General features: G+C 52.8%; 1 protein-coding gene across 1 annotated transcript in view; it reads left to right on the top strand.

The window, feature by feature from the left end:
- The first annotated feature begins 324 nt into the window (after positions 1–324).
- Positions 325–11,157, top strand: part of UNC5D (unc-5 netrin receptor D) — a 95,724-nt gene continuing 84,891 nt past the window's right edge. The window contains exon 1 of the mRNA XM_051811960.1: positions 325–670. Coding sequence (XP_051667920.1) covers positions 325–670 — 346 coding nt within the window. The remainder of the gene's footprint in view (positions 671–11,157) is intronic.

Genomic DNA, 11,157 nt, shown 5'->3' with positions numbered 1-11,157 from the left:
CAGTGCAGGGGGTCTCAGGGCTCTCAGTGCAGGGGATGCTTGGGGGGCTCAGGGTTTTTAGTGCAGGGGGACTTGGGGGTCTCAGGGTTCTCAGTACAGGGGATGCTCGGGGGCCTCAGTGCAGGGGGGTCCAGGGGTCTCTGGGGCCCCAGTGCCGGGGGGTCCAGCCCCTCCGGTGGGTTTTCGATGCCACCCCTGTGCGACCCCCCCGACTCACCTGTTTGGGGGGGGGGGGGGGGTCGCCCCACCTGTGCGCGCGCCGCCGGCAGGACCCGCCCCGCGCGCCCCCTAATTGGCTGCGGGGGGAGGGGCGGCTCATTAGTGATGCGGGAACGCGCCGCGGGCTCGGAGTCGGCGGCGGCCGGAGCGGGGAGAGGAGCGCGCGGACCCGCAGCATCCCCGCGCCCGCAGCATCCCCGCGCCCGCAGCATCCCCGCGCCCGAGTGGCCACAAAGGGCGGGACACAGGAGGGTGGAGGGGGGGAAACCCACCGCCCCACCGCAGCCGCGGCGAATTCTCGGAGATCTTGAGCCCGACCCTCGGCGGATCCGCATCCCGGCTCCCTCCATCCCCCGGCGCTGCGGGCACAGCATGGGCGGAGGAGCCCCGCGCCTGGACCCGCGGCTGCTGCTGCTGCTGGGGCTCTGCGGCTGGAGCACCGCGCTGCGAGGTGAGCGGGGGGCTCCTCGTCCCCTCCCCGAGGCACCGGCAAGTTTGGGGCGGGGGGTGCCACCGGTTGCTCCGGGGCGGGGGGAGCGGGGCAGGACCGCGGCTCCGGGGTGGGGGGACGGCGGGGACCCCTCCGAGAGAGCAACACCCCCACCCCCTCCGAGAGCAACACCCGCACCCCCTCCGAGAGAAACCCGCGCCGCGGCGGGGACAGGGCGGGAGGTGACAGCGATGCGCGGCGGGTGCGGGGCGGGCAGCGCTGCGGTGGCCCCGGCGGTGCTGTCTGTCTGTCGGTGCTGTCTGCGGTGCTCGGAGCGCGGAACAGCCGCTGCAGGCTGCGGGCGGTCGGGCGGGGAGAGCCCCGCATCCTCGGGCATCCTCGGGCATCCTGCGGGGCGCGGGTCCCTCGGACGGGGCCGGGGCGAGGCGTTCGCGAGGGTCCCGGAGCCGGGTCGGGCTGTGCCGGGATGGGGTCTGGGAGGTTCGCCGACCTCTCCTGGCGGGAGAGCTCTCCTCTCCATCCCCCGCGAAGCCGCGCAGGTGCCTCGGCTCGGTGCGCACACGATGCCAGGGGTCTGTGTTTTCGCGTCCCTGTGTAAGGCGGGTGCTCGCGGCGCTCGGAGTCCCGCTCTCTTTATTTGATGGAACTTTTTGCTGCTGGATCGCTCGAGTGCAACGATCCCCTCAGGGCGCGGAGCCAAAGGATGCCCACGGCCCCCGATGCGGTCCCGCATCCCGCACTCCTGGGCGGCTGGAGCCGCGCATCCCCGGGCGCTGGAAGTGCCGGAGGGTGAGCAGGGCGCTGGTGTCCTTTTAGGAGGCAGGTACCTGCTGTTGGTGAGGCATTGTCCGCCTTCGGTGTGTTCGTTCCAAAGGGCTTATTTTGGCACAATGGAGCAATCAGACTTTGCGGATCCTGAAAGCTTCCTCTCGCTGTTCCCGCACCAGCCCCTCCTTGGAGCTCTCTTGGCGTGCCTGTCGTGTCTGCGCTTCCATTTTCCTTTGTATGGACTTTACTGGCTCCGGTCTCTGCGTGGGGAATCAGCCACAGGTAGCCAGGGGCTTGTGACACCTCGCCACAGGTCCTGGAAGCTCAGTGGCCACCTCCCTTGCCGCGATCTCCCGTTGAACCCACTGACTGGTCCAGCAGGGGGAAATCAGAGAGGCTTTTGTGTGATGGACAAAATGTGGCCTTTTGGGGGAGAAAAAACAACCAAACAGGGGGGAAAACACCCCAGCAGTTTACAGGGCAGTGATAAATAATGAGAATAAAATAAGAAATATTTCCTATTTTTTTTTTTCTAATGCTTTGATCAGGAAGCACCGGCACAAGGGAGTGTGTGTGTGTGTGAGGAGCTGGGTGCCCTTTGTGTTCCACACCTGGGAGAGCTGGGGCAGCTCCTGCTCTGGGGGGGAAGTGTGCTCAGGATCGGGCCCGACTGGCATCTGAAATTCCACCCCACGGAGCCAGGATGATGTTCTGCTACTGTTAAAGAACACATTTCAGCTGTTTCATTAAAACCTGCCACGCAGGACGTTTCAGGTTCTGCACTGGGGCAGAACCTGCTTTTGGGAGAACAGTGATATTTGTTATTTTCCCCAGCAGTTTGGTGTCCGTGGGCTCTCAGTGGTGCTGCTGCCTGCTGTTTGCTCGTAGCTTTGGCTGAAGCAGTTAAACCTCAGTTCCAACCCTTGAGCTGTGAGATTTTTGCTTTATGAAGTTGTCTAAAAGCTGCCTCTGAGACAGATTGTGTTCCAGGCTCCCATTCTGAACGGGGATTAAAGAAAAATGAAATAACTGCAGATACCCTTCGCTCAGCACTTGAAATCTGTTGGGATGAATATACATGGGTAGCTGTGGGCTTTTGTTTTCCAGGAAAAATTGCCCAGACACAGTGGTAATTTGAGAAGAGTCTCACTAATATTTATTATCTCGTTGATGCCTCGAAACTAATTTGGGGTTGCACACATCTGAATAAAGACGTCTCTGAACATGAGCATTCATGTTCTCCTGCGCCGTGACACCGAAGCCCAAAGCTCCCTGTTCCAAGGGGTTCAGAGCTCTGGGTGCATTTTGTTCCAAACCACCCTTGTTTAGGGATTTGCCTCTTCCCATCTGACTGGATGGCTTGGTCAGCTCGGGTTTTATGATGATAAAATGCTCTGTGAAGCCACCTAATGGACTCGGGAGCTGCTGGAGCAAAGATCTCCTTTTAGCCTGAAATCTGCTGTTGGTTTGGGTTTGGTTTTTTTTTTTTAATTGCTTTTTAACATGAGAAGCACTGATCACATGCTGTTCAGAGAGCTGCATGTTTACAGTGATATTCTGCATCTAGGAACCGACTCGACAAACCAGGCTCTGGAGAAATAAAGCTTGTTTTAGGTAAAAATAGCAACTTCTGTTGATGTAGAAGTAAGACAGGACTGGTGTGACACAACTTGTGTCCTGGTTGTACCTTTTATCTTGTTTTTAATGATGTCCTTGTGCAGATTAGACGAGCTCTTCTTTATTTCCCCCTGAGTGGGCTGGGATTTCACTGTGTGCCCGAGGGTTCTGTCCAGCCCTGCCAAGCCCCTGATTGTCACCAGCCTGGGGCCGTGGAGGAGCCACCCCTGATGCTCTGGGGGATGTTGTGGGTTTGCTGTGCCAGCTCTGCTCCGGGGTTCCCACCCCAGGAACAGCGGGGAGGGGTCTGGGTGTCCCCAGCCCTCCAGCCCAAAGGATGGGTGTTATTCCTGCTGCTCTCCTGGGCTGTCCTGGGCTCTCTGTCTCTGCTGCCAGTGGAGCTGTTTGGTTTTGGTTGGTTCTGAGGACGTTCAACAGTTCACTGAGGGAATCACTGCAGATGTGGCAGCCCCAGCTGCACACCCAGGTGTCAGTACATCGATTTATTTGGCCTCCAAGTAGGGGTGTTATTGATGCCTCAGCCAGGGCTGGGCTTGAGACAGGAGCAAACAGAAATTAAGGCAGGACGGGGGTGCTGTAGGAATCTCTTTGCTCAAATCACTCCATCCAGATAATGGTGCATTTTTATCTTGTTAGGACAAAGCATTCATTAAAATGACAAGGCACTGCTCTGCTTTGAGCCAGCCTCCCACTCTCCTGCAGTGTCTCCTGCGGGTTTCTCTGTCAATATTTATATTATTTGACTTTGTAACTTCTCGGAAAATAAACTTCCTCTACTGGTGGGTTTATTTAGTAAACAGAGCCTATTCCTCAGCTCTCCCCGGTGACCCAGGCTCTGTCTGTGCATGGTGTAAGGCGGGGTTTGTTTCCAGAGGTGGGAAACTCAGGTTTTGGAACCCTAACTCCCAAAACCACGGGGAAATTTGGGCACTCCAAAGGGCAGGATTGCACAGCTGGTGCAGGAGTTCTGGGTTACATCTTCACTCAGCCAGAGCTCTGGCTCAGGGTGGGTTTTCACCAGGCCAGGCTGGAAGCTGAGGGGGTTTTTCAGGGTGAATTCCAAGAGGCAAACACCAAAGCCATGATCTGTTGTGCTCAGATGGAAAAGCTGCTCCTGGAGCAGAATCCCTGGCTGTGCCCGTGCTGTGGTTTCAGCCCTGCTCTCTGCTCAGGGGTGGGGGCTGAGGAAGGAGCAGGGTGTTGACACCAGAGGCTGCTGTTCTGGTTGGTTTGGGATGCTGCTGCTGCTCTGGAGCAGATGGTCAGGTTCATTTGGACGAAACAGAAAAAAAAACCGTTTCATTTTCTATTTATACTTTTTAATAGTCTCTGCTGTGTCACGTGGCCTCAGATCAGAGCAGGAGTGGCTGTGAGTGTGAAGGGGGTTTGTGTTCCAGCATCTCTCGCTGGGGTCAATAAACCACATTTTAGAGCCTCCCGAGCAACCTGACCCTTGGAATTTACCTGCAAACAGTGATTAATGGGATTTTCATCATCTTCCCCTCCCCACCCACCCTTCTGTGGCCTTTTTAACACCACTCAGAAAGGTTCTTAATGAAGAGCTGTTATTGCAGACTTGGAGGAGTCCAGTGACTTGCCTGCTGGTGTTTAGTGCCAAATACTTCATAGGAGTTTCCATGCAGGGAATGTTGGAGGGCAATTCCACTTCAACGTGAGCTTCCCTCATGAATTTGTTGCTGGCTGCTGCTGTAGGTATTCCTTTGGCTGGTTTTTTTTTTTTTGCCTGTTTTCTTTTTTTTGACATTTACAAAAGCTCCAGACCCCAGCGAAGCCCTGAGTTCATTCAGCTCCACTTGGGTTAAAAACACTTCCTTTGGGAAGCTCAGCGTGGTTTTGAATTTATTCAGCAATTAGCTGGCTCTCGGATTATTGAGGAGGATGAATAGGCAGCAGCTAATTAATTTGCTTATACAGGGCATTGTTTGTGCAATTCTGTAGAACAATGGCAAAATTAATGTGGTTTCTCAGACGAGGCCGTGTGAGGTTCCATGTGCATCCCAACACAACTCCAGCACCAGCTCTGCCAGTCCTTCTGGGGGAGCAAAGGAGGGGACCTGCAGCCCCACGGCGGGTGGCTCACCTGGCAGTGCTTCCAGGAGTGTTACAGGGCTCCTCTTCTGGTGGATAACTGGGATTTTTTTCCAGCAGGAAGTGCTTTTGTGGCTCTAAAACTTCTCTCCTGTGGAAGTGCATTGCCCAAGCCCTGGCAGAGTGAACATGAACAGGGCACACGTGGAGATCTCCTCTGAACTGGGGACAGTCCTTCCCAAAACAGTCCTTCCCAAAATCCCTCCCGACAACAAATACATCCCATTAATTAAATTCAGCCTCTGATCTGAATCCATGGCTGGTTTGCAGCTCCCCAGGTGTTCCTGGGACTGGGATGGGGACGGATGTTCCACGTTCCAGGCCAGGTTTCAAACCCCTGAAGATCCCTGGGGGGCTGTTCCCCTCTGAAATGTTCACTCCAGCTTCCCATTCCGCTGGAATTTGCTGCTGGGGGTGATATACTGGGAGGTGTTTAGTGCTGCTGACACCAACAGTGCCACTTTCCAGCCAGGACCTTTGTGTCCTTTAGCTTGGTTGTGAAGGACAGGGGCTGTTTGGGGAAAGAAGGGGATTTTTGGGAGGCAGTGAACAGCCCTCTGCCTGGCAGAGCTGTGCTCTGAGGGTGGGAATGGATGCACTGGGATGTCCTGGTACAGTTCTGCTCGTTATTCCCATCAGGGAGTTCTTGGAGTGAAGCTATTTTGGAAAAAAAAACCCCTACAGATTTCTTAAAAAAGCATTAAAATGTCCTGGGTAATTGTGCATTCTGGAGCCTTCGAGCCTCCTCAGGCAATGGGCAGCAACTGCCCTTGTAGGAAAGCAGCTGGCAAGTATTCCAGGGGTAAACACAGCAGTGCAAACCCTCTTATTCACCTTTAGAAACTACAGAAACCTGAGAGAATCCACAGGGAAAACATGCAGAGCCAACACTGAGTGACCTGGTGGATCTCAAGATGGAGAAATATGAGGTGGGATGCTGGAGGTGCCCTAATTTTGTGCCTTCTGCTGCCCTTCAGCTTCTGGTTGGGGTTTTGGGACCCATATTAGGGTAGGAATAACTTATTATAGTAGGCCTGGTGTATATATAATTTATTATAAACACATCTATTCTCACTTTCTTTCCTGTTATCAGCCCAGCTCCGTGGGCTTTTCCTCAACAGGGAGCAAATTCACTAAAAGGAATTCAGTTTCCAGGTTAAACGTTGGCAGCAAGTTGGCAGTTGTCACCTGGTACCAGAATTTCTAGTTCTGAATTCCCAGGGCATTCCATCAATTACCCAGTTTGCCACAGGAACAGCAGAACTCCCCCCTGCTCCCGCTGGAATATTAAAAATGTAGGACTTATTTGCGTCAAATGAGCTCAGAAAATAAAAGGTGAATTTGGAGCATTTAATCTGTCAGCATCAATGAATCCGAAAGGATTAGTGTTCCATTACAGATAATAGATTTTTCCCAAAGATAACTCTGCCTCTTGACTTGCCTGTTTTCTGTGAGGGTTGCTGGGGATCTCGTCGAGACTCCAATTTAAATGTTCCTGCCCTGTTTTGATTGAAGCTCAGAGGCAGAGATGTGGTGCCTGGTCCAGGAGGAGCTCCATAACTTCTCCTTCCTGCAGCTTTAATTCTTCCTGAGGGTTTTTTCTGAGGAATCAGGGAGGGGTTGGCAGAGCAGGAACAGGACCAGGATTGCCCTGTGTGAAAGGAGGAGCAGGATTCCCAGGGGTGTGCTGCAGTGCAAGCACCAAAGTTTGGGCTCATTCTGAGTTACCACATCTTTGTCTGGTCTTGGATGTCTTAAGTTTCTTGGGTATAACTTCATTTGATGCCTTAAGGAAGCAGAACAGGAACATTTGTATATATTTTTTTTCCCCCTCTCCCCTAACAAATCCTCTTTCCACCTCTCCTTCCTCCCTCTGTGGAAGTAGTAGGTGGAGAAACTTCGTGATTTTAGGCAGAGCCTGGGCTGTAGTTTTGACTCAAATAACTGTAATATTGCCCTCACAGAGGTCTTGAGGTTCCACAGTTAGAAGTTCTCCCCCAGTAAAGGGATTTGGGCTGTTTTTGTTTTAAACCCTTGAGGAGATCTGTACTTAATGCTCTTTACTGGAGGTATAAAATGTTTTCCAGGGGCCCAAGCTGTTTTTCATGCTGAAGCAGGAAGGAGCTTCACTAATCCTGGAGTTATTTGTGTTGTTCTGGGGAGTCATGTTTGGTTTTTTCAGTGCCTGGTGCAGCTGGAAGTGGGGAGCTGTGTGTTCCTGCTGCTTGCTGCTGTTCCTGTGGGGTTTTTGAGCCATGTCAGCCCCAGAGTGACGTGTCCTGTGTCCAGCCTGAGCACTGGGTGCACAGGGCACACTTGGCAGCCCCAGGGGTGTCTCTGTGCCCTGTGATGCAGAAGCAGAGCAGTGATTTTTGGCCTCAGCCCCAAAGGGGACGTGCAGGAATAAGCTTTGATTGCCATTTGCTTGCAATAACGAGATCTGCTGGTTTCATATCATTATTTTGACTCAGTCATGCTAAAGTGCACTCTTGAAAAGGAAACTTCAGTTTGGGCCAGCGAGTGTGAGTTCTGTTTTTTTTTCTATTTTGTTTGAAAACATCTTTCAAACCCCAGCACAAAGCGTTGACATCCCTCTCGTTGAACCCAGCTTTGTGAAAGCCCGTGTTAACCACTGCAATGTGTCATGTTCAGCACCAGGGAGTGTTGCTTCCTGGAGTTCCCAGCAGCACCTCTGAGCTTCAACTTGCCAGCATTTCCAAGGAAATGCAGCTGACACGTAAAAGCCTCCAGGTGGAAATGTTGGTTCATGATTTGTAGCCGCGTTTCTTTTTTTTTTTTGTTCCTCTTCCAGTGATTTTTTTTCTCTGTAGTTTGGGCTGCAGGTTTTCTCTTCCCTTTGCCTCTGGGATCAAGTTGGATCCGAGTTTCAAAAGAGGCACCAGCTAAAGGGTGAGTGAGGGTGTGGAAATAAAATCTATACTAAACAAAATAACCTCCCTGCCTCGGAACAAGCACAGAACTTGTTTTAAGCCTGAGCTGTTCTTGCACTTCTGTTTGTTTTCAATCTCCAGTGGACAACCTGGACTGTGGACAACAGGAGAAACCCTCTTTGTGGCTATTGAAAATGCTCTTGGTGGTTAAAAAAAACTAATTGATGACGTTCTCCTCTGATGCTGTGCAATAAACCCCAGTGTGGGTCAGGTGGGTTTGCTTTGGGAAGGAGTTAAAAATACAGGGACTGAGCAGGATTTTAAGCAGATTGCACCGACCTTTGCAGCCCTTTTTGTGCAGGTATTTGCTGCTGGTTTTGTGCAGGTATTTGCTGCTGTGGGGCTGCCCACAGATGATGCATCTTGATGGTTTTCAGTAGGTTTTTAAAACCAGGGGGGTTGTTTTGCTTTGGTCTGGCAGAACTGGCTCAGCAGTGTGGAGCAAATGGTGTCGGTCAAAGGCTCAGAGTCTCATTTATTTTGGTGGAAGTCTTTGCTGGCTCTGGAGTGGCTCTTCAGGAGCAGGGATCTGTCACTGCCAGGGGCTGCTGGAGATTGAGGCTGTGCCAGCCCAGGCACTGCACAGAGCTGGGGTGATGGCCCGTGTTCATGAAAACAGATTTTTGACCTCTGGGCTGTCATTAAACGGTTTCTGCTGGAGATCAGCAAGTCTCTGGTGGCCATTCCTGCTGGAGGAGCCTCTCCTGCTGAGCTGGCACTGCAGATCCTCGGGAGCAACGTGAAGGAGTTGTTTTAATCACTGTGACAAGGTGACTGGCAGGAGAATCCTCCTGTCCTGTCAAGGATCTTTGAGGTTTTAGCTCAGCAGGCTGGGTGGCCCTGGCAGTGCTCCTCACACACGTGTCCTTGCACACCCTTAGGGTTGGGGTTTTTTTGGATTAGGACACTGGAGGGGTGTGGTGTCTTTAGAAATCCATCCCATTTAATTTTCAAAAGCCATCTCAGCCCCCCTTCCCTCTGTGTCAGAGGAGTCAGTGAATGCACAACTCGGCCCACTTGTGTTCCTGCCCCTCAGCTCTCGTGGGCAGCACGAGGGTTAAATTCCCTGCCTGAGACAGTGAGAAACTCTGAGTTTGTGAGCAGTATTTACTGTCCCTAATCTGAGGGTTAAATTCCCTGCCTGAGACAGTGAGAAACTCTGAGTTTGTATTTGCTGTCCCTAATCCCATGTCTGCTCCCCAGGCCTGCAGTGATGACTGGGATGCTCATGACAGACACACAATCTGCTCAGGCTTGTGACTAAAGCAGAGCTCACCTGGGATCCTGCTGAGCCTGAGTTTAACAGATTTACCCCTTGTAGCCTAAAACCCAGCCCACCCAGCTCTGGGCTGACGTGGCTTTGCTGGGTGATGGGCTCAGCCAAGGAGAAAGACTTCAGAGTGCCTGCAGTGGGTTCTCCAGAGCCCTCCATCCCCCTTCCTGCTTTGTCCTCACTGAACTTTATGGAAGTGGAAGGAAATCTTTGTGTTCTTGTGCTGTTCCCCCTCGTCCCTCGGTGCTGTAGGACACAGAGGGTGACTCTGAGGCTGCAGCAGTTTGGGCAGACTGGGGGCTGGGCAGGTCAGTCCTAAATCTTCACAGAATGCAGAGCAGCAGATCCTTATGTTTATAAACAAATTCATCTTCTCCCACACTGGAATAAGCCGGGAAGCTGCTGAATTAATGAGCACTGAAACTGTGAGTGCTGTGGCTGCTCTCACTTGGGTTGTCTCTTGCACCATCACTCTTGCAGATGGCTGTGAACTCCTTGCCTTGGCTTTCACTCGAGCACAGCAGAAACCAAACATGCAGGGAGTGATTTCAACGAGGATTTGCTTGTTTTGCTGGGTTTTGGTGGTTGTTTTTTTTTTTTGGTTTGCATTTATTTTACAGGAGGAGACCTCCTGAAGCGTCTGTGGCTTTGTGCATGCCACGGGGGGAGGCTCAGGAGCCAGATCCTGATGGGAAAATGGAAAGCAGGTGTCAGGGAAAAGCAGCAGTCGCTTATTTCTGGTGAAGGAAACGCTGCCCTGGGAGCTTGGCTGTTCTGGAGGGGGGAAAGCACCAGTGTGTGCCTGCAGAGCTGAGCTTGTAACACAGGAGAGAGGAACAGGGGCCTGATTTCCTGCAGGCTGGAATCCCCCAGGGCAATATTGTGGTGTGTGTGTGGCCCAGCAGTGAGTGATGAGCACAGGGGGGGTTTGGAGTGGCACCACCTCCCTTCTCCCACCTCCTCCCCGTTATCACCCCAGGGTTGCTCATTGCTCTCCAGCCTCTCCTCCTCCTCCTCCCCCTTTCCATTCGTCTGCATCTTTCACAAAGGACCTTGTTCCACCTCCCAGAGCCCAGCCCCAGGACAGGCAGCCTGGTTCTCACTCAGCCACCTCCCTGCCTCCCAGTTAAGTGCTGGAGGAATCCATCCTCTGTGGAAATGAGGGATGGGATCCCACCCTGGGCTGGGTGTGACCAAGGCATGACCCAGCAGCAGGTTGGAACGTTTTGAGGTCTGTTCTTTAGGCACAGGCTGTTCCTGGCTTTCTGGGGCACCCAGAGCACCCTTTGCCTGCTCCTGCAGGGCACTCTCTGTCTCCTGCTCCCTGACACCCCAGGGTTGCCCTGGCTCCCCAAAATCCTGCAGGAGAGCCTGGATTCTGCTCCCAGCTGCTCTCAGGTTCCTTCAGTGCTGCCAGACCTCTGCTGCAGGCACCTCAGGAGCAGCTTTGCTGGGGGTTATCGTGCTGAAATTTCCTCCAGACGTGATTATTTTGCAAATCCCTTTTCTGTAAAATGGCACGGCGAGGGCTCGTTATTAATGGGGGTTTTCTTAGTAAACAGGCCCAATGTGTCTTTTGTTCTCTTTTGACTTATCTTAGCCCCAGAGAGCAGACCATAAATAATATTTTGCCGGAATTAATTCTGCACTTGAAGGCAAGAATCGATGACCTCGACAGATGCCTTTCACCTGGGAATGTCACTATCAGCCAGTTCTTTGTGTCAGCCTGGCCAGGGGAGATAAAACAC

The sequence above is a fragment of the Manacus candei genome, unplaced genomic scaffold, assembly GCF_025592945.1.
Source record: "Manacus candei isolate 608988 ecotype Guabito, Panama unplaced genomic scaffold, ASM2559294v1 h1tg000084l, whole genome shotgun sequence".
NCBI lineage: Eukaryota > Metazoa > Chordata > Aves > Passeriformes > Pipridae > Manacus > Manacus candei.
The sequence above is the reverse complement of the archived record's forward strand: the minus strand, read 5'-3'. Positions and strand labels throughout refer to the sequence as shown.